At 33.5% G+C, this 23,418-nt stretch overlaps 2 protein-coding genes across 3 annotated transcripts; one reads left to right on the top strand and one right to left on the bottom strand.

Annotated features, from left to right (window-relative positions):
* The first annotated feature begins 1,499 nt into the window (after positions 1-1,499).
* LOC132312297 (probable calcium-binding protein CML21) lies at positions 1,500-11,434 on the top strand. Of its 2 annotated transcripts, none has more exons than XM_059810606.1 (5): positions 1,500-1,827; positions 8,243-8,475; positions 8,832-9,043; positions 9,777-9,951; positions 10,803-11,434. In XM_059810606.1, exons 2-5 carry the CDS (start codon positions 8,286-8,288, stop codon positions 10,916-10,918), a joined length of 693 nt encoding a protein of 230 aa, XP_059666589.1. In that variant the 5' UTR covers positions 1,500-1,827; positions 8,243-8,285; the 3' UTR covers positions 10,919-11,434. The 2 variants fall into 2 exon arrangements, with proteins under 2 accessions (XP_059666589.1, XP_059666588.1); XM_059810605.1 differs by having other exon boundaries at positions 1,501-1,827; positions 8,237-8,475.
* A 624-nt stretch (positions 11,435-12,058) lies between these two features.
* LOC132312296 (KH domain-containing protein At5g56140) lies at positions 12,059-22,194 on the bottom strand. Its single transcript, XM_059810604.1, has 7 exons — positions 21,937-22,194; positions 19,463-19,548; positions 17,353-17,498; positions 16,349-16,468; positions 16,140-16,256; positions 12,797-12,940; positions 12,059-12,701 (listed from the first exon to the last, which is right to left on the bottom strand). Exons 1-7 carry the CDS (start codon positions 22,044-22,046, stop codon positions 12,552-12,554), a joined length of 873 nt encoding a protein of 290 aa, XP_059666587.1. The 5' UTR covers positions 22,047-22,194; the 3' UTR covers positions 12,059-12,551.
* Positions 22,195-23,418: the final 1,224 nt, after the last annotated feature.

The following is a 23,418-nucleotide window of genomic DNA, read 5'->3' as shown; positions in this document are numbered from 1 at the left end:
ATCCAATTATTAATATATTATCAAATTTCTCTACAAATTTTTTTTTTTTTTTCTTTCTTGTGAATTCAAGATAATCTTTGTTTCTTGAGTTCTTGTGACCGTTTATCACTTTCGCTTACACGAAAGCATATTATATAACATATCCATTATCAATTTTCCTGGTTGGAGGGAGGATTTGTTAAAGCATGTTATGGATCTTTTCATGAAGTGGATCATTAATATTTAATTATACATGTTTGGGTCCATTCATGCTGCACATTATGAGTATTACTATCCAATAGTTGGTTGTGTTAGTGCATCACCTCTCTCAAAGTGGCATGCATATCCGTGGTGTGTATGTATTTGACTTTGTACTCCGCCAATCACGCAATAAAGGCAAATGGTGACATTACATCTTTTTTCGTGATCAAGTTCACATGCTACAAACTACAAAGTTTAGGTCGTTGGTGCTATATATATATATTATCCTATTTTATTTTAAAAGGAAATACAGAAATAAAATCATGTGGTCTAGACGTGGTATTGTACAACTAGGTACCTCTGATGATAAGAACGACACATTAAGATATTGGGTTTAAACCTAACTAGACCTATATCAGGTTGGAAAGAAGAAAAGGGAAGGAATTGAAAGAAAATAGGAATAAACTTTAATTGTTAGCTAAATAAATTAAAACTTTATCATTATAATAATACCACCTCTTAATTTCTTTTCCTCCCACCCAACTAAATAAATTAAAAAAATATAATAAAAATAATAATAATATCACCTCTTTCTTTCCCTTCTTTCCCTTCCACTCAACTAAACTAAAGGAAGGGTCAAAGGGATGCATTACCACTCTCCAATAGTTGGTTGGGGCTCCCTTTCCTAGAGATCTTGTTGTGTCCTTCCTCCTATCTCTTCCCTCTCGATTTTCATCCTCCATACATGTTAGATTATATATATGTATACACACATCTAGGGTTTCTTGTGTAGCCATCTTCACCTATTTTATTAGAGGTTATATGTACAATCATTCACTTATTCATAAATATTTTTCTATATATTGAACGTTTTGTATGGATTACAATGTATTAAATTAAATATACAAATTTCATTACTTCTAATCATTATATTAGAGTTAAATGTCTCGAGTTCACCTAAATCTTTAATACGACTAAAGTATAATTAATGTTATATATATATATATATTTTCACGGTACCAAATGTACCCTTAGTGAAGAAACAATGATGCCAGATGATAAAAAAATAAATGCGGAAAAATTTTAATTAAAAAACAATTCCTATATAGGTATAAAAGAATAAAAATATTAGTGTTACAAGTTATTTTTATTTCTTTCTTACTTTTTTACCTGGTTTACCATATATATTGCGAAGTTATTTTCATAGTCCACCAAGTTAGGTTAAACACATAAATGTCTTAAAGGGTTATGGATATTTTTGTAATTTCAGCTACAAGCGACTGCACGAGAGAGAAGGACGATACGTGGTGGGTGCAGCACGAATGGTGGTATTGAGAAGTGAGCGAACCCAATCAAAACTGAAACCAACTCTCCATTAAAATTGTTGTCAAATCCCACTTAATACAACAGCTCAAAGCGTTTCGTCTCTCTCTCTCTCTCTCTCTCTTCTGGTTCATTTTTCATTTTCTGTTCTTTGTAGCCTTTCATTTGTTCCTTTCGTTGGTGGGTTGAATTGGGTTGCAACAATAAAAGGCTCTTCACAAGTGTGCATATACATAATATATATATACATATTTGGTGTTTCTCATCTTGGGTTTGAGTTTCAGCTGAAAAAAATACGCTGCTCTGTCTCTTGGGTTTCAAAAGGTCAGAGCTTTAACTTTATATCTCTGTTTGCCTTTCCATAGATTTTAGAATTTAATAGTTGGATTCTCTCTCTAAATATATGCAGACATATAGATTGATTGAATTTGTTATGTCTATATTAATCTTAGAACATGCAACTGTTGTCAAATTGTAATTCAAAGTAGCTATTAAGATGCACTTTGTTTCTTTTTTCCTTGTTGAGAAAACAGATAAAATAAAAAGACAATTTTTGGAAAATTTCGATTTCATTTTCCTCTATTTCCTCATCGATGAATAGGGTTACTAGAAAGGAACCTGCTTGACCTTGATCTGGTTTTGGAATTGTCTCTCTCTCTCTCTCTCTATATATATATAGTCTAATAGTAATATGACTCATATGTTATTCACACATATTTGGGTTCTGTCTATAAATTTCTATTTGCTAGTTGTCTCTTATTATTGTGGGGATCTAGTGTGATGCAATCTGAATTTAGAAGCAACTGTAAAAAAATTCACATGGGTGTTTAAAAATTCATATCTGGTAGGATTACATAAATGATCCAGTAACCTTAATTTGATTAAAAATGATGGGGTAACAAGCTTGTTACTGATAATCTGGTAAAACGGCAGTCAAAGACACCTAGAATTTATAAAGTTATGAACCTGTTTGCGTTCATTGCTTTTTTTTTTTTTTTTTGATGAGTTGTGTTCATTGCTATTTCCTAGGTGGGCTATGAGTGTTACCAGAATTTCAGTAAAAGCTTGGAAGTCTACTGGTGTCAACTGTCATCTTGGTTTAGGGGGTTATGCAAACATATATATATATATATATATATATATATTGGAAAATGCTAAACATCACAATTATTGTATTGCGAAAATAACTTGAATTACATGGCAATGATATGGCAACTTAACTTTGTCCAGAGAATACATGGTAGGATGAGAGAAAAAATAGAAAAAATTTGAACCTTAAAATAATTCTTTAGAGACGTTTTATGGATTTTCTCTTCAATAAGAACCTTAATTTTCTCAACCAATTTTTGTGTGTAAATAATTAAATAAATACACAATTCACTTAAAACTTCTTAAAACTATATTTTGAGTAATCTTTCTCTTGAATAAGAATTCTAATTTCATCAATGATCTACATGTGTAAATAATTTGATAAATAAGTAATCAACTTCATGTTTATCATAATTATAAAGTCGAGAATGCAGAAGAGAATATATATATATAATAAAAGTAGAGAAAAGAAAATTAGAGAAAGAAACCTAATTTAATGTTCATCTTCACTTCTCCTTCATTGGGTAATTCACACAAATATGTATATATATATATATATGTATGTATGTATATCATCTGCTCATCTTTGAATTTGTATGTTTTCTTAATTTAATTATAACTTAAATATGTTAATACTTCAACAAGAAGAAAAAGAAAGTGTAATATCTATGAAAATTGAGGACATATTATTCTTTTTATTAGCACCACATCATATTCAAGATGCATACCTCGAATTTTATTCGAGACGTGTAGCATTGCCCATATATATTTTATGGCTTTATTAACCCAAATCATAGGTTGCAATGGTTCCTGTTTTTGAACTGACTTCTGAAGTTGAATGATTTGATTAATATACACAACAGCACAAGGATGATAAGTTTGAGCACAACTAGTTTGTACAGAGAAGCAGTAACAAAACAAGAGTGTTAAATTGGGGAGATGGATAACAAATTTTTATCAGCAAAATTGGACCTAATAACAAAAGTCTATATTGAGAAGTAATGATTGAAATTATAATTTCAATCATAAATAGGTTGAATCTATTATGTAATTCTTGATGAATGGACGGTGTCTTACTAGTAAAATGGTACAAGGGGAACCTTCTGAAAAAGAAAAAAAAATGGTACGAGGGGAAATATATTTTTTTTCCCTAAATCAAGTTCTCAATTTATATTAAGAATATTTTTAACTGGCCTGGAATTCTTAATGAAGTGTTAGTAAAATTATAAAATAAAATAAAATAAAAAAGGAACTCTGTTGCAATCTGCTATGAAGGCCAGGCAACTTTAACAAACTATATAGTCAATGTAAATCCAGACACCATTTTTGATACTGGTGTATACACGAGTTGGGTTGTGATTATAATGATAGGTAAATTCTATCTTAAGTTGCTAACACACATGTTGGAAATAAAATGCCCTATTGTTGGGAAATGTGTTTACTCCAACTCCAAGCACATCCGCAAGATTAGGGGAAGTTAATCTTTGTATCTTGTGAATCATTTTCATAAGTGGCCTTTTTGTTTTTCTTTCATTTATGGGAAGGACTGCTTCTCTGCCGTGTGGTTAGTAACTCGAGTCTCTGGATTTCAATTCCACCGACTTTAGTTGCAATTACAACATGGCTTTGTAATTTGCCAGCCATACTGGTAATTGTTCTTTCAAGATTCTCTATAAATCTTTCATACCAGTCAATTGATCATATTCCTTCGCCTCCATATTTTTGTTCGCTTGAATTTCTTGATTCCTTTGTTCAGCTTGTCCCTGATTTTCATGCCACTATGCGTCGAGAAATTGTTTTAAATAAGAAAAATTATGAACTTGCTGCACATAATCATAATAGGAATCATGCATTCATTGAAAGAGATTCTAATTCATTGGTCATTGTTAGTTTCTATTTGTTAAACAATTGTCTTAATTAATTACTGCTTACACATGGTGCAGTACCAACTGGGCAAGTGTTATAGCTCTTCCCCGTGTTCACAATTCTCCCACTTCAATTAAAATATCATAATTAATGAAGCGGAAGTTATAAACGTTCACGAATGAACAAGAACAACTTTGAATCCACAAAGTTAAAAAGAAATTTGCAAGGTAATATAAGAAAACTACTCAAATTTCAACTTTCTCTAAAATTTATTAATAAATGAATAAGAAGCTTTTTTCAAGTCATACTTTAATGCATCCCACAAAACGTCCAAAAACTTCCAGGAGGTTTCTTAGTACATCTATTGAATTTAGGTATCTTTCATTGAAGTTATATAATTTTTGCCTGACTGGTAAGTCACTTGATTTAACTCCCTCATTTAGTGAGGTGTTGATCTTTTTGTTGCAAATCCTTTAACTCCTTCGAGAAATTCCAAGCCCTTGATGTCATGGCTTCGAACCACACATGCAAGTTCGTTTGGATGAATTCTGAAGCCCGATTCTCGAGCCTCCTGCAAGGGCTTGTATTCTTCTTGCAAGTCACATCAATAAAATCGAATGTAACCAACAGGCAGTGGCCTAGCGGTACCAAGTTCCTACTTCTCAAAGAGAGGCCAGGGGTTCGAGCCTCAGTGGAGGCGTGTGTGTGTGAGTATCAACTAGGAAAAATAAATAAAATCGAATGTCGCCTTTTGAACGTACAAAGCCACTTGTAATTTATCTTGATGGTTGAACTCTCCCATACCATCTTGGACATTCAATTTAGATATTCATTGGCCCCCATCTACTAATTCATGTTGTTCTCTTTCATCAATGAACTTCTTGTCACCATTCTCTTCTTTTGCAGTGTTGAAATCATTTTCTTTGTCTACCAGCTTGTGTATAGGAATTGATGTTTTTACATCCTTAACTTCATCATCTTCAACTAAAAAGGGGAAGCAACAATAAAATTTTGCTTCCAATCAACCTTATTAAAATCGCTGGCTACTTTTAAAAAATTATTATTATTCTTGATACCACTTTATTTATTGTAAAATTCCTCTGTAGTCTCATTGACATACTAGCTATCTTTCCTGCAATCCTGATACTGGTGATACAACATGTGCTCATAAATCTAGTGGTAGGAATTTAGCAATCAATAGTCGTTTACCCAAAGGGCCTGCACTCTGCAATCATTGTCGCCAAAGTGGTTACTACCAACACAATCAATCGCCATCAAACCAGGGTAAGACAAGAATCTGATACATTGATGGAGCAGAAGCTAGTTCACGAATTAACAAGAACAACTTTGAATCCACAAAGTTAAGAGAAAATTGCATACCATTCTGATATATTATTGATAATTGAATTAATTTTAAATTGTGCTCTTGCAATACATGCATATTTATAATAGAGAAAACCTGACACTATAAGGGAAACTAACAACATAAGGAAACCTAATAATAGAAGGAAACTTCATAGTATAAGGTAATATAAGGAAACTGCTCAAATTTCAACTTTCTCTTAAAATTATAAATAAATATATAAGAAACCTAATTATTAAAACTACTAAGAAGTTGATAAACTGTCCTACATGAATAATAGATGTGCTTCTGTGTCAATGGTGAAAGAAATCATGTGGATTTTTTTCCGTGGTCGGTTAAAAGGCAGCAATGCATGCGCTTGGAGCAATATATAGAGTTTTAAGCCCTGACCTTCTTACTAAAACTTAGGAGTGATAATGTCCTGTTAACAGGCTAATGCTTTAAATCGTTTGGAAAAAAAAATTGTGGTAGAGCATGTTTGTATGTAAGCATTCTTCAGATTCTTATCTCCATTCACGAGAAGGAAATGGAGGTTACTCCTAAATCATATCAAAGAAATTGCATGCATGCTAGAGCATGTTTACTTCTCTGAAAATTATAAATAAATATCTAAGAAAGAGCATGTTTACTTCTCTGAAAATTATAAATAAATATCTAAGAAACCTAATTACTAAAAACTACTAAGAAGTTAATAAACTGTCCTACATCAATAATACATGTGAATCTGTGTCAATGGTGAAAGAAATCATGTGGATTTTTTTTCGTGGTCAGTTAAAAGGCAGCAATGCATGCATGCTATGAGCGATATATAGAGTTTTAAGCCCTGATCTTCTTACTAAAACTTAGGAGTGATAATGTCTGTCAACAGGCTAATGTTTTAAATCGTTTGGGAAAAAGAATTGTGGTAGAGCATGTTTGTATGTAAGCATTCTTCAGATTGTTATCTCCATCCATGAGACGAAATTGGAGGTTACTCCTAAGTCATATCAAAGAAGGGTCCATGTTCTACTTACCAGAGTGGACAATCTAGGCAGCTCTATTGATGAACTGAGATCTTCTTCAATGTTATTTTGCTGATATATGGAGTTTTAAGCCCTGACCTTCTTACTAAAACTAGGAGTGACAATGTCCTGTGAACAGGCTAATGCTTTAAATCGTTTGGGAAAAAGATTTGTGGTAGAGCATGTTTGTATGTAAGCATTCTTCAGATTCTTATCTCTATCCATGAGAAGAAATTGGAGGTTACTCCTAAATCATATCAAAGAAAGGTCCATGTTCTACTTACCAGAGTGGACAATCTAGGCATCTCTATTGATGAACTGAGATCTTATTCAATGATATTTTGCTGATTCCACATCTTGACCAGAGTTTGCCTTTTCTTTTTCTGTTGAAACACCACATACCTTCACTATACACTGATCAGAGCTACGTGTTCTGAATTTTAAAGTTGTAAATATTTCTGGTAGTTTATGTAAACGGTTCTTTTCTCTTCCTTTTCCTTTGTGAGTTATCATGTGTTCTAGATACCATAGTTTTGTACCTGTTGAGTGGATATTTGATTAAGCACCACATACATGTGAAAAATGTGATTAGTGGTTAAAATTGTGTATGCCATAGAACTGGAGTTTTTTTTTTTTTTTTTTTTTGGGGGGGGGGGGGGCGGGATCGTAGGACTTGATTTTAAGATTCTACTAAAATACAATAAAAATAACTCAAAACTAACTTCTGATTTTTGTTTTTTAAGTTGGGTCCCTGCTTTATGTTTTTTTTTTTTTTACCTTATAATATATATATATATAATAATGCAATTAGGCTTTATACTTTAAGCCTTAAATTTCTTTGCCTAGAATGGGCTGTAGTCCCAAAAAAATAAAAGAAGAACAAAATAACTCCATTTAGTAGGATTGGTAGGATTGTGCGATCCTTTACAATTCTATGACCCTAATGCGATCGTCCAAATGAAGAACAAAACAACTTCATTTAGTAGGATCGGTAGGATCATGCAATCCTTTACAATTCTATTATCCTACTGCGATCCGACCTGGGTGTAGGTCCAAAATATCCAAAAGAAGAACAAAACAACTCCATTTAGTTGGATCATATGATCAAATACCTACTTCCTATCCCGCTTTCAAGAGATTTTTTATGCAATCCGGATTGATTTAGCACTTTGGGATTGTTGGATTGTCCGGATCACGATTTTAACATCTATCTTAGACCAGATCCAGTTCATTTTTTTAACCTTTTTTTTACCACGTCCTTGATTTTGAGTTTATTTAATTTGTAAGTTTTACCATATTTACTATATAAATCTGACATTTATTTTAGGCTTCACAATCTGCTCTATCTTATATTTTTGTGCTGCCATTGCATGGACTCTTCCTAACACCTTTCATTGCGCGCACTTTTGGCCAGGCACAGTTTGACTTACACCCCGTGTCTGACTTTGTCCTACTTATTGACAATGGGAGGTGTAATGGGAAAGGATGGTTCAGCTCATATAACAGAATCAAAGCTCGGGACCAAAATAGTTGAAGCTATGCAACGGAGAGCATCAGAAGGAACTCACATGAAATCGTTTAACAGCATAATATTGAAATTCCCCAAGATTGATGAGAGCTTCAGAAAATGCAAAGCTATATTCGAGCAATTCGGTAGGTACTCAAATTTAGTTTCACATGTTGTAACGTTAGATGCTGAAAATTAAGCATCAAAGTCACTTTGTCTTGTACACGTCAAAGACAGACTTCTACCGCTAAAAATAAATTATAATTATCTCACAATACCTCTGTAGACTTTGAAGATCTCTATTCTTAGATTTACAAAGAGATTCTTCTTTTGGGAATGAACTGCCTTTTCATCTCCAACAACCTGACCCCATTTGGTATTATGATGTGCAAATTAGTTTGGTGATTCTAGACTTCTAGTGGTGCAATAAGTGTTTGCTTTCTGTGATATGTGTTTTTTTTTTTTTTTTTTCACCTGCTAAGTTCACTGTTTTTCTTCGTAGATGAGGATAAAAATGGAGCAATAGATCCCCAAGAATTAAAGTGCTGTTTTCGTAAACTGGAGATTAATTTTTCAGAGGAGGAAATCAATGATCTCTTTGAGGCATGTGATATCAATGAGGATATGGGAATGAAATTCAGTGAGTTCATTGTGCTTCTCTGCCTTGTCTATCTTCTGAAGGAGGATCCCACTGCCACTCCTGCTGTATCCAAAGTACTTTGCTTTGTCTAAGCTTGAGTTCATTGCTTTTATCGTTTTACCTGATTCATACAAACATATCATGATCGAGTTGTGCCTTATTTTATGAATTTGATATTTATGTCCTTTCATCTTCAAGGAGGTAATACCTCATATGTCATACTAATGTGACAGGTCTATCAATTAATCTGAGGTTTTATTTTCCGCTTTGTAAGATCTCGCCCTATGTCTTGATTCCAGAATTTTTAACAAATCTTAATGTAGACAATTATTCATTCAAAAAATAATTAAAAAAATTAAAAAATGGGATGAATTTGTTGCTTACTCCGGTATGATGTCACAGTCACTTGTAGATTTTTTGGTTTGGCCCGTCTTAGTCTCATATTTATGTTACACCCTTCTCTCATACTACCATATTGACTTTTAACTATTTGGTGGGTCCTGTCTCATCATTCTCCTAGAACTTGTTTCTAGGATGGTCCAGTTTATGTCAATGATAGACTCAAAGGACCATCAAAAGTTATCTTTAAAGTGAATGTTTTCAATTCTTAGACCCAAACTTTCATATTAATTCCAGGGGTGAGCTGGAAGGCAGTTTTAACCTCTATACGAGCAAGCAATGTCTGAGGCACAAAAAGGGCTGCCATCTTGCCATCCCAGCATCCCTAAGTAGCATCAGTAGGATGTTTATTTATTTATCTATTCTTAACTCCTTTCCTTCATTTGTTATTTTCAATGACATTTGTAGAAATCACGGATGGGGATGCCAAATTTGGAGGCTACATTCGAAACGTTGGTTGACACATTTGTGTTCCTGGACAAGAACAAAGACGGCTATGTAAGCAAGAGTGAGATGATCCAAGCAATAAATGAAACAACTTCAGGGGAACGTTCATCTGGACGGATAGCCATGAAACGATTTGGTTAGCTCTCTCTCTCTCTCTCACACACACACAAACAGAACATGTATAATGACAAAATACGGCATGCAAAATGTATAGGCATGAATATATGCACGAAAAAAAAATAATAATAAAATAAAAAGAAGAGAGAGAGATCACTAAGCGAAGTCCCACAATACTCTCTCACTTTGAAACAAGAGGAGATATGACTATGCCACAGACCTTGTTGGTTGCCTGACATAATTTGAACATGCCATAAATTAGAACTAAAATTGTATGTTCAGATGCATGTACACCAGCATGTGATTGATAAATCCTCAAAGATTTATTAAGAAAATATCAAAATAAATATCTACGTAGATTCCATGAAAAGCCTAACCATATTTTAAATACGGGAAGTATGAGAGAGGAATATATAAAATAAGGTTTGCACAGCATAATACAGTTTTTATAATTAAAGACCTTTTCTTTGTTATTGTGTTCCTTGGTGAGTTTTGTATAGTACTTTCTTAAGGTCGTTGGTACAGTCTGTGTCCATGCTTTATAGATGACATAATTATCTAAAAAAATTTTCTCAATCATTTTTGTCTTTTAGATTCTTTTTCACTAGTGAGCGATAGTTAGATGCATCTGTTACATTGTCATATCGGGTTTATACCTGCAGTTAAACTAAAATTTGGTGCATCCAAGCTGTTACATATGTGTCAATGTATTCATGTGTATCAGGGCACTCCTTGGAAGCCAGCAGTTTTACAAGCTTATTTGATTCCCCAAGCATAATAAAACCACTGGTGTTCAATTCTAGTTTTGATTAACTGAGACGTCTTCCATGATATGTTCTAGATCACCAGTCTTTTTTTCTATTGTTGCAGAAGAGATGGACTGGGATAAGAATGGAATGGTGAACTTCAAGGAATTTCTTTTTGCTTTCACTCGTTGGGTTGGAATCGATGACATTGAGGATGAAGAAGGGGAGGAGAACATTTGAATCAGATTTTTCGGGCATCTTCATCCATCTCCCATCTCCAGCTGTGCTTGGGATAAAACGGCAGCTAACTTTCTGATAGCAGATACATTCCTGCTTCTGCAATAATGGTGAAGTTAATATAAACCTGCAGGATCAAATCATACTTCCACTTCCCCTCCAAAAAAAAAAAAAAAAAATGGAAGAAGTTTGTAATGTAAATAGTGTGGGTTACTATTAATAAGACAGAACACACTTATTTGCATTCCTGATATTGTGTAATGTTCTGTAGTTTATTCTTAATTCCATGCCTTTATAGTGTCTATTCAGCAAAATGTCCTAGAGAGAATCGCAAGTGATGGCAAAAGGCCACATTTGTTCACAGCTACAATATTGCTTGATAGGAGAACTTCAACTTGCAAGCATTAGAGTGCTGTGGCAGATACTTGTTGGTGCTGTGGCAGATACTTGTTGGATACGGCTAGAAGTATCCTGAAAATTGAATATTTTATTTTCTAATTAGACATGGTTGGGATACAATATGACAGTGGTATGGATACGTTTTGTACACTTTTAGAATACAGCTGGTGGTTTTGTAATTTTTTTTTTTTTTTGGGAAAAAATAATATTTAATGCAATTTTAAACATATTATAGATTAATTAAAAATATATAAATTTTAAGAAAACAAAAATAACAAACATCTAGTTTTAAGCTCCAAGTTAGTGATTTTATCTATGATTATATATGTGAATAAAATGGCAATATATATATATATAATAATAATAATAATAATAAGTTATATTATAATTTTTGACAAATACATGCCAGATGCTAGGTAGCTGAAGTGGAGAGCAAGAACCCAACCTTCAGCTACCTAGCATCCAGATCCACTGGTTGAAGTGCAGAGAAAGATCCCAAGCTTCAGCTACTGCTCAGACTGTAATACCGTTCCATGTACCATATATTAAAAGAATAACCCAATTAGGAATCTTGATTTAAATAAATGCAACTGTCCATCCAACTTCATCTGTTAGACAATCGTGGAATCACAAGATGCCAGAGTCATTTCTACTAAGAAATTAATGCCCTATAAAATAAAATAAAATAAAATAAGACAATAAAATTTGGAGAAAGAAAAAAAGGAGAGCTGAAAAAACTTACAATTGCATTAACAAACCACAATAGATATATAACGCCTTTTAACAAATCTAAATACCGTCTACACTTTAGTAGTACAGAGCACTCCAATCATGATGATTTGCACTGTTCGCCTCACTTGTATACAACCATTTCTAAACTCTCATAGATATCTCTACCATATATCAAAACTTCCATCACAAACTTACAACAAAAACAACAATAGGACAGCTTTGGAGAAAGAATTTTCTAACCAAACTGTCTAAAGCAACATAGAAGAGCAAACTCCCGAACTCGGATGGTCCTTTACTATGGTACACAGTCACTAAGCCTCCCCATAAAGATAAACAACACACGTCATATCATATAGAACTGAAGTCAGAACCGACACTATGACAGTGCCAGTGCCCCGATGGCAGTTGGAGGAATAAGCTGCCAGTGGCACCTGTAGCATGGGAACAACTGTTGCAAGGCAGAGACAAACACAAGCTCCAAAAGCCCACTAATAAAGGGATTTCATTACCCCCTAGTCTTGGCCCTCTTCATACCGAGGCTGTTGTGGAAGGGGGACACCGAACCAGACATTTGAGAACCTTCCTCACGGAGTGTACCATTAAGCATTGCAAGCTCTCGTAGTTGCTGTTTCTTATAGAAATCCTGAGATTCATCCTGCATACAGAAAAACGGGTAATGATTAAAATCAAGTAAACAATGGTCCCCAAGACATTATATGGGTCATTAAGGTGGGAGAGAATAAAAATCACCATAGGCCTCAGCAGATCGTCAAGAATCTCACGTGCTTGCATTAGACGAGCATCAACTATCTCGACTGGCAATTCTGCCTCAACAAGTATGTGGAGAGGTTCATTCAGATGCTCATACCCAGGTTTTCCTCTCATCATCTCTTCCTTCAATTAAAAAATAATCTTCTTAAAAATAAAATAAAAAAATAGATTAATTTATCAAAAAAAAAATAAAAAATAGATTAATTTTTTTAAAACAATGATTCAGGCAAAAATTAAGTGCATATTATGTTTTTGTTATCAAATCGGCGAAAAACATGAGCAAATGGAGAAAACATGTTTGGTGATGCTTGTTATATTTTGCACGGTACCGCATCTGTTTCAGAAGAAAAGAAAAAAAAACAAATCTAGAACAAGAAAAAGATGTTCTCAATTGTTTTTACTACTGTAGCTATACATCTATAGTGACATTTAAAAAAAAAATCCAATATAATGTCAACACAATATTCTTTTTTACAAATCATCCACACATCCCTTCAAAACTTCTTAAGAGTAAACATTTAGGATGTGTTGGGCCTTCTTTCTCTAGCTTAGTTTGCTGATGGATTATTCTTCTTTATATTTATTAAATTTTTGGCTATGGTATTTTGATAATTTATTGAGTTGTTGCACCATGCGGCTGCAGTAGGCTCCAAGGGATTCAGGGTCAAGTCATTGGGTTCATTTAAAAAGGTCTTAATTGAATTAAACATGCTTTATTTGTGAAACTTCATAAGTTTATAATGTTCAGTCAAAGCCATTGTGGGAGTGGAAAAGGCCAGCGGTATACGTGTGTGAGATTTAAATTTCAGAGCTTTTGAAGCCATTTTGGGATTCTGTGATTCAAGCTTATTTTAACAAGCCTAATCATTCACTCTTTAATATTCAATACTAGCAAGCTCAAAACAATATAAATTGAGTCAATTTTTTTAGACTATTTTTCACAGTGCAGTTAAAGCCTCCGTACAACCCTTGAAAACCTTCTCTCTTTTTTCCCTTCTTTTTCCTCCAAAAACTCCATCGTGCTGATCAACCTTAAGCCCTTCCATAACCTTCTGGACTTCAATCTCACCCACAGGCATAACATAACTGCTGCCCAGAATTTCTAGCATAAACAATTTTTTTTTTTTTTTTAAATATATTTCCAGCATAGACATTATCAATTCTCAGAAGCCAAACACCCCCACAAATATAGCTAATGCCAACCCCTTCTCATCCCTTAGGCCTACAAACTTCTCAAGACATTAAAACCCCAAACCTACAAAGGTTTAACCAGAATTTCCAGCATAGGACTTTTTTTTTTTGAGAAATGATAGAGCCTCCGATCAAAACTTCCGAATTATCCTCCGAATCCAACGTGGTCTATCCACGTCAGACGAACAACTCCGCTTTATTTTCTCTCTCTCTACTTTTGACTTTCTAGGAATAGCCGCTATTCATACCCCCCAATACAACAAACTTCTCCATTAAACCCAAATAAGGAAAATTTCAGCCGAATTTCGCTTTTTGTGAAAGAGAAACGTGAAATTGAAGGGAATTGAGAGATAAAGAGATCTGTGCATGTGAAACATAAGAGCTCAGCTTCTCAAGATTTTCCCGACACAGCTTTTTCTCTCTCCCCTCGATTCTCTGCACGATTCCTTTCACGGGGGGTATGTTTCTATATTTTGGTGGGTTTACTTTTTAAAATTTTGTGGCTCTATGTTCTACACCCATAATTCAATATCTGATTATGGTATAAGATCTCCGACACGAACTGGTCCGTCCAGTACCACGCATGCGTCCGATTATTAGACACGATTCCTGCGAATCTAGTGGCTCTCCAACCAAACCCATGATTCGAAAACACATGGCAGCGAGAACCCCAAGGAATCAAATCGTTGCATTTCCGTAAGAATTTGGTATTGAAGAAAGGTGAGATCATAGACGTAGACCTTACCAGACGTACATTTGGGTTCACGGAGAACGGAGACGGTGGAAGTGAACGGAATTCGGATATTCTCAGAAGATTTATTTAAGCCGCCAACAGAGACGTCGGGAGTATCCGGAGCTGAGAAATGCTAGGAACTTTTATTGAAATTGTCATAGAGGTTGGACTGGTTCAAGTTCGGTGTGAGTGGAGATCGAAATTGTTGGGTGCTATGGGGGATGGAGATGGAGACGGGGAGGGAGCGAGCCATGAGGAGGAAGATCTGGAGAGAGAAAATGGAGATGACAAGCCATATGCGAGGGTGTTGGACGGAGTTGAAGGAGGTCTTGTGATCTGAGTCTATGGTTTTGATCTTTTTTGCTGGGTTGGAGGGGCTCCCACGACGGATTATTGGAAATGAGAAGCATGAGAGTGGAGAATCTATGGTGGTTTCCGGCGAAATTCGGCCGGAAATTTCCTGATTTGGGTTTAATGGAGAAGTTTGTTGTATTTGGTGTTATGAATAGCAGCTATTCTGAGAAAGCCAAAATTAGAGAGAGAGAGAAAAAAAATAAAGCGGAGTTGTTCATCTTACGTGGATAGACCACATTGGATTCGGAGGATACGGAAGTTTTGATCGGAGGCTCTATCATTTCTCTTCTTCTTTTTTTGATATATTTCCAGCATAGACATTATCAATTCTCAGAAGCCAAACATCCTCACAAATATAGCTAATGCCAACCCCTTCTCATCCCTTAGGCCTACAAACTTCTTAAGGCATTAAAATCCCAAACTTAAAAAGGTTTAAGTCCACAATAAGATCAATCACATGAGTTAAATTATTGATTTACAGCACTACCCTATATCAACTTTTATTATATATCAAAGTTGCTGAAGTGCCCCATATCAGTTTCTGTTATTCTACGGCAAAGTTGCTGAACTATGTTAAATCTACAGTCTGACAAGATATTAGTCATTTACAACCTAATGTCAGCATTTAGTGATTAGTTAAATTGGAAGGGCATTCCTTGCAGTAAATCAAATTAATCATCTGTACACTATCTTGTGCTCCAAATATATGTTTCAATCAAGATACAAAAAAGTTGAAAAGCTCAAATAGATGACATGTCTCTTTACCATTAAAGAATATATTTTCTTGGTTAAAGAACCAAAAGGGGCAGTGGGGGAGCATCCAAATCTCCCTGTTTGACAGATCCTTTTTTTTTTTATTTTTAAAGAGGAGGTTTGTTATGCCAGAATGCAAAAGTTATTGTTTAGGTATTACAACTATCCTGACACATCTTTCACATATGAATTTGTAAGCACTAAAAATGGTGGCATCTTGCACAATCTTCAACATTGAAAAAAGCACTCTTTCTTTGGTAAGCAATTTTGGAAAGACATTCTCATTATTACCTTAGCAGGATCCTTGATGCTGCCACGTCCTCTGATCAGAACACGGCAGTCAGTACTTGCTTCCACTCGCTTCAAAGAGTTCCCTCTGGGACCAAGAAGGCGCCCAACAAAATTGTACTGCACATCAAGTTGGAAACAGGAAATTCAACATCAAATGCAGCAAATTAAAAAAATGGAAAAGCACATTGAAGCAAGAATTTAATTCATACACTTGGATATTGATCTACAGGAATATCCACCCTGATCGTTCTTTTCACTATGAGACCAGATGAGCTACCTTGAGAACTAAGCCAGTTTTGTGTGGACGAGGTCTGTAACAACCCTGACATCTGAATGGTAAAATTTAAAGCACTGTCAAAAATGAACTAAACATAATAGAGACTCCCATGATTCCAAAAAAACTGCAAAAGAAGAAGGAAAAGAAAACTTAAAGCAGCTATAATCTTACATGTATAAATATGAGAAACCCACAACAGTAGTAGGTGCACCTCAACTGATAAAGCAATGGAGAACCAAAAACATAATGCAGATATTTGGGCATAATCATAGAAAATCTTTAGGTGATTGAGCTCCTAAAGATTTGAAACCAGAGCACTGAAACCAGATGTTCAATCTATTTGCAACTACTAGAAGAGAAGGTGTCATGAAGATCTTCTTGAATCAGATCAAACCACTTTTAACAGCCATTTCAGCAACACAATAAATTAAGTCATTTTTTAGAACCCAAAACTAATAAAGTCGTTTCTTGCAAAAAGTCTCTTCCAGTAGAGATAATTAAACAACACTATTTAGTTTAACAAAAGTCAGCAATAATTTCACAAGAAAACAGGACTCCTCCTCTAGGCTCTGCTTTCCTAGGTATTGGTCAAGTCCTTACCAAGTATCTCACACATTAAGGTCTTGCCTGGAATGCAGTTATATACCAGATATTATTCAGCTTTTAAATATGTCGTGTTACAGTTGCCAGTTAGACAAAAAGAAGGTATGAGACTATCTTAATCACACTAGAGTTTCTGGGTGAGGATACTAATTTAAACCTACATATTGTTCCTTTGATGTTAGCCTCAAACTAGCCGTGATGATACATGCAGAATTTCAGAACATAAGCACTCAACAATTAGGTTAGCATGAAATTTTAAAAAAAGAGTCAGAAATGCTTCTGAAAACAGTAAATTAGATGGAAAAAGGTTATGTTAATGGTTAGTATCCGTACTTCTGATGGAAACGGTGATGCCCATCTGTTCACATTCGCTCCTGCATTTGAAAAAAATCCTCCTGAAGCCAGGGGGCTAGCATGTTCAAACCCACTTTGATCTAAAACTGATGCATTCCCCAACAGTGTAGTTACACGCAATATTTCTGCTCCAAAAATGTCAATTTTCAAGAATAAGATGTACCAGTTAGCATTTTTGTTAAGAAATCAGTTAGCAGTCACCACAAAAATGGACAGACAACACGGACTGTTCACTCGGTTAGTTAAAAGCAAAACTTCCGGTGTAACAAACTTAATATTTCAGAAGAATGTACTCTAGGAAGTATCGGAAAAGAAGGTCTATCTAAGTTATCTTCTGTTTCAACTAAATGGTCCATGAGCATCCACAAAGAAATGGCTATATTTATTAGTTTGCATCTTGACATAACTGAACACGGGAAATATAAGTCACAAGAGGAGGTTCACAAAGAATATTTCATGTCTGATAAAAAAGCTGCCATTTTAAAGCAAACAAAATCTTATTTATCTTACCACCAAGTATTTGAAACATGTAGATAAATCTTTATTTACTAAAATTTAAAATCAATTTTAAAACTGGGAAACAAGAGTTTTCTTCCAGAAAAAGAGAAGACGAGAAGAAGGAACAGCAATAAACAACAACAAAACACAAAAAACAAAAAACAAAAATCAAGGACCTGAAGCAATTATGAACCAAAATATGCATCTTCAGTAGAAGATCTGCTTTGAACTAGGAAGTTAGTGTCCAAACTAGCAAACTTGGAACCCCCAACAGACCTAGCCAGTTCAAGAAATCTTCCTGCTCAGATCTCGACTGTAGAACCTCTGCCCACAAGTCCATTGGACTATCAGGCCAAAAAATCCAGATACGTCAAAATTTTCCTTAAACAAAGAAGCATTTCTTTATTCCAGCCAAACCATTTAATGCTAATGTGATGACATTGGAGAGAAATCCTGCACGACAAGGCTTAAAAAGCCTATCCTTCTGGCATCCTAACTATTGTTTTGACCATTATGCAATACACGTTTTTTGGAAATCCAATTGGCTACTTTCATTGAATTGATCATTTCCCTCATTTAGCATGATGAGAGGCCCCTAGGAAGTGTGGCCCTTGCCTTAATCTCAATCTTGAAGTAGATGTCATCTTCTTAGTGGTCACTCAATCTGAGTAAGCCTTAGTATCACTCATAAGAGTGATGAAGAAAAAAGAAGAAAAGGTGGAAAGGCAACGGAGATACATAGACTTACATAACTTAGATTATTTGTAGGATTTATAAGGCTTGTTGTTACAGCTAAATGAAAATTTAAACTCTATCCAAAATATTGTTATTCATTCCGCACCCATATATGGAACTGCAAGACCACATTCTGGTTCCCTAAAAATAGGGGGGGGGGGGAGAGAGGGAACCAAAGTGATAGCGTATCTGAGGAATATTTTAAATACAGCATAACACCTCTAATCCAAATATTGTAGAATGTAGACATTTCACCTTCACAGCCACTAATTTAACAAATATGCATAAAATTATATCTAATAGAACTCAAAGAATCTGAGAAAATCCTACATCAACCAAGTGATACTTTAATAACTGAACTCGTTGATAACTAATACCAAACACAACCCATCAAGCTTAATTAGAAAAAATAATAGTAACTTAACTCAGACCCGAGAGGGAAGGGGTTAACAATGTCACATCACCCCCGTCTTATATTGACCATAACACTGTCAACACCCAAACCACCATTCATGAGACTTTTGCAAACCAAAACATCACGTCTGTAAAATGTGGTCCTACAGGTGGTGCACCTACAGTTTTTTAAAAAATAAGCTAAACTCTCCTCTTTTTCATATATCAATGCTTCCATTATGTTGAGACCCAACTAGCCAGGGATGGAAGATGGAATGACGTTCTTGATATTTTTATCATGAAAATTTGTAATCGCAATATTTTTACAGCTAATTCTTTATAGTGGCAATGGAAGTCACCTCCTTTTTACTTACCATATGATGTTCACCAACTAAATATAGCAAATGATCCAGAACTTGTAGATTTTTCTACCTACTAATAATGTATGCATTTGCAAACTCACCCTGATTCAACAATCGATAGCAATGAGGAAGCACAGGCACAAATGGACTAAGCTTGTGGCGCTCAGCCAGTAACTCAGAGAGATACCTGACAACAAGCAATTGAACCGGTTAAATTCAACTGTGTAGTTATTAGTAGTAACTACGCACACAAGCGCCTAAACATGGAAAGTATCATGATAGTAAAATAGGGTAAAATTTTATAAAACTGGCTGCTTTCACTGCCACTAAAAGCAGTTGATCAAAATTTCAACCTAAGAATAAAACAAAAAACCGAAGCATCAACTGCAAATACATTTCTTTAATAATAGAACATCATTAATGAGAAGTGGAACAACATAATTTTTTTTTTTTTAAAATAAGTATGAAACAAGATAAAATTAAATGATGTACTAGTTCATCAATCAATATGGAATAAACTATATAAAATATACCAAATAAGAATATATACACACAAATATAATATAATCCCGGCCGGTCGCCTAGCCAATAGGAAGGCCCCAATTTTTATTTTTATTTTTTATATTTTATTTTCTTCTATTATTAGACCACAACCAATAGAAAGGCCCAAAAAAAACCTCTCCAAAATGTTTATTTCCTTACATTATTAGATCCCAAATAATATAGATTCAATAGTAGGCCTAAAAGATTTATAATATCCTTATCTTACCCCTAACCCCTTTTGTTTCATCCGCATATTAGTTGTCCATCTTTAGGTTTATAACTTTTTTTTAAGGGAACTTACCAATGCATTGTCCCATTTTCAAATTACTAAATTGTCCTTTTAAATTTAAATATATATAATTCATAGTTGGGAGATTTTTGAAAAGTTAAAAGGGTAATTATGGAAAGTTGTATTTATTTTGTTTAACTTTCAAAATAGACAACTAATTTGGGACACCCTAAAGACAGAGTGAAATTCTAATATGGGACACTATGTCCCATCTTAGAAGTCTATTCTTCCTTTTTAGGGTATCCAAAATTAGTTGTCCATTTTGAAAAGAAGTAACTAAATTTATGTGAATTAGTGAGGATGTCGTGATGACGTCATTCCCCCACTCACATAAAATGATAAAACAATCAATGGAATACATATTGACTTTCTAACTACTTATCATTATTCTTTGAGAAGTTAGACAAAATAAATGCCATTTTTTCATAATTACCCTTCTAACTTGTCAAAAATCTTCCAGTTTATATATATTTAAAGTTAAAAGAACAACTTAGTAATTTGAAAATGGGACAATGTATTAATTACATGTCCCCTTAAAAAATTATAAAATCAAAGATGGACAACTAATATGGGACAAAGGTTGGTATATATTTGTGAAACTTTTCATATTCACCTTTAACTTCTATCTTATTTTTTTCCTTTGTTCCTCGCATATTTTTCCCCACTCATTATTTTGTCTCTCTCCTCTCTCATTACAACTTTTTTTCTCCTCTACTCAATACTCATTACAATCTCATTAACTCACTCCGTTTGAATGTTTTTAAAACACTTTTATTTTATTGAAGAATTTGTTGGAGCATTGGACCAGATCGATTGTTTTTAACTAAAAATTATTTTGTAGTTTTAATAATTTTTGCTATCGATAAATTTGTGACAACTAATAATCAAAACATAACAAAAAAAAATAAAATGGTGAAAACTAAACAAATGAACAACTAAGTCATCTAAAAGAATAATATCATACAATAGTGAAAGAAAAAATATTAGTGACTTGAGTTATAATGATAATTAATGTGTGATTAGAAAAATCGTTATAATGGATAACCCAAATATATATATATATAAAGTATGCCATGAGAAAGATTAAATGGATTGATTATATTATCTATTGAAAAAAAACTATTTACAAAACTTAAATACAATAATCTAATTAGAGAATTTTATATAAATATTATTAACTATTATTTCATTATTAATAGGTTACAACTTCAAATTTTTTTTTGTATTATATAACTTTCTTTCTTTTTTTTTTTTTTTTTTGTATTATTAATATAATATATATAAAAAAGCCACTTTTATATATTTCCCCAAAGGCCTCACATTTATTGAACAGCCCTTGATATAGTCAACAATCAAATCAACTCAATGCAAATCGGATACAAACAGACTTGAAAAATAATTGGTCAGAGAAAACTTAATCAACTAGCAGGGGAACTCAGGGAAAATCTGGTACAAACAGTTTGTTCAGATCCATACCAAGGCAGAAAAAAGGCAAATTAGATCTCAAAAATTATACAAATTTTAGAACACAAAAATATCAATTCTTATCACCGATAATAAGTCAAAACTTTGAAATACAACTGAACCAGTGAGGTTTCGACCAGTCGATTTGCAAAACGAGTAGTAAAATGTGCAAGATCTACATATACACATGCATATATGATATATGTATTTCTGTATACAATAGAATAAGAGAAAGAACAAAAAAAAAAAAAATTACAGAGAAGAGCACTTGGAGCATACTTCTCTTGCTCGACTAGGGCGGTGGTGGCGGAGCGAAGACCGCCGAGGTGAGGAGAGTGAGGGGCAGTGGAGGGAGAGGGTGAGTAGGCCATGTACCTGCCGGAAGACATCTTTCCGGCGAAATCGGCGTCAGATCCCGGCCAGATTGACCGCTGGTCGACCACCACACACACTCTCTCCCTCCCAATATATATATATACACACTATATATTATATGCCTCTCTCTCTCTCTCTCTCTCTCAAAAATAGCGTCGGTGAAAAGCAAATGTAAGCTTGCTTGTATTTATTGAGGGTCACACTTCACAGTCTCCCAAGGCACGGATTTAGCGTGCGATGAGAGATTTATACAGTAGTAACTGCAAAGTAAGCTGGTAATAGACCAATAGTAAAGGCGAATTGATAATTATACATATATATTATGAAAAATTTCAACATTGCCTTTTTAAACAAAATTAAATCGGATTTATTATTTGATAAAATGATAAAGTGGAACCAAAAAAAAAATTCTGGACTATGTCAGAATTTGTAAACAAACCACTTTAAGTATACTAATAAATTATCACATTTAGTTGTAAAATGTTCCAATGTCTTGATTATATTTCTTTAAATAAGAGTATTGTTATTTTTTATTGAATTACACTTAATCAATTTTTTGTTATTAAAATAAAATTTGAAAAAAATGCATACTAATTTGATGACAATGCATTAAATTTGCATAAATTTATCTTTAAAATTTTTAATTATTTTTTAAATAAATAGCTTAAGTAAATTTTTTTAAAACAGTTTAAGTAATTTTTTTATTTTTCATGAATACATAAAAAAGGTTATTTAAGTAATTTATTAAATTCTTATGAATATGTGGTATGGAAAAGAAGGTATTTTTATGGTAAAAAAGTTTGAAATGATTATAATAACTTTTATTATAATAGTAAATTTTTAATAATAAGTTAATCATTTTAGAAAATGATAGTCACATTCCTTTTTTTTTTTATAATAAATTGATTCTAATAATAAAATAAAGATAAATGGTATAATTAATATTTAGATAGGAGAAAAGATAATTAAAGTAGTTTAATAATAAATGATAAATGTATTTATAAAGGGTAAAATAATCTTTTGTGATAGGTTTGTCCTTAATTGCAGCAAATCAATAGTTTAAGGGGTATATGCAAAAAGGCAATAGTTTAAGCGTTTTTTTTTTTTACACTTTACCCTTGATAAAATTAAAAGTTAAATATTAAAATTTTAATAATTGAATTTTAAGTTTCGAACTTTTTAACTGATAATTTTAAATATTGTCCATAATTTAATATCCTTTTTAATTTTAACTGTTTAGCATTCGTCGCTTCTGACCGCCTTTTGAAGCAATTAGGAGTTGGTATTTAATCCGCCAATATGTGAGCCCAATAGATCAGATCAGATCAGATTATTAGACTTATGGATAGGTGATGAATTCAATAATATGGAATCCGTAGTTTATAG

This window comes from Cornus florida, unplaced genomic scaffold, assembly GCF_030987335.1.
Source record: "Cornus florida cultivar Cherokee Brave unplaced genomic scaffold, ASM3098733v1 CherokeeBrave_3.0.0_Hap2_Chr06, whole genome shotgun sequence".
In the NCBI taxonomy this organism is placed as follows: Eukaryota; Viridiplantae; Streptophyta; class Magnoliopsida; order Cornales; family Cornaceae; genus Cornus; species Cornus florida.
This window is presented reverse-complemented; position numbering and strand designations above follow the sequence as displayed.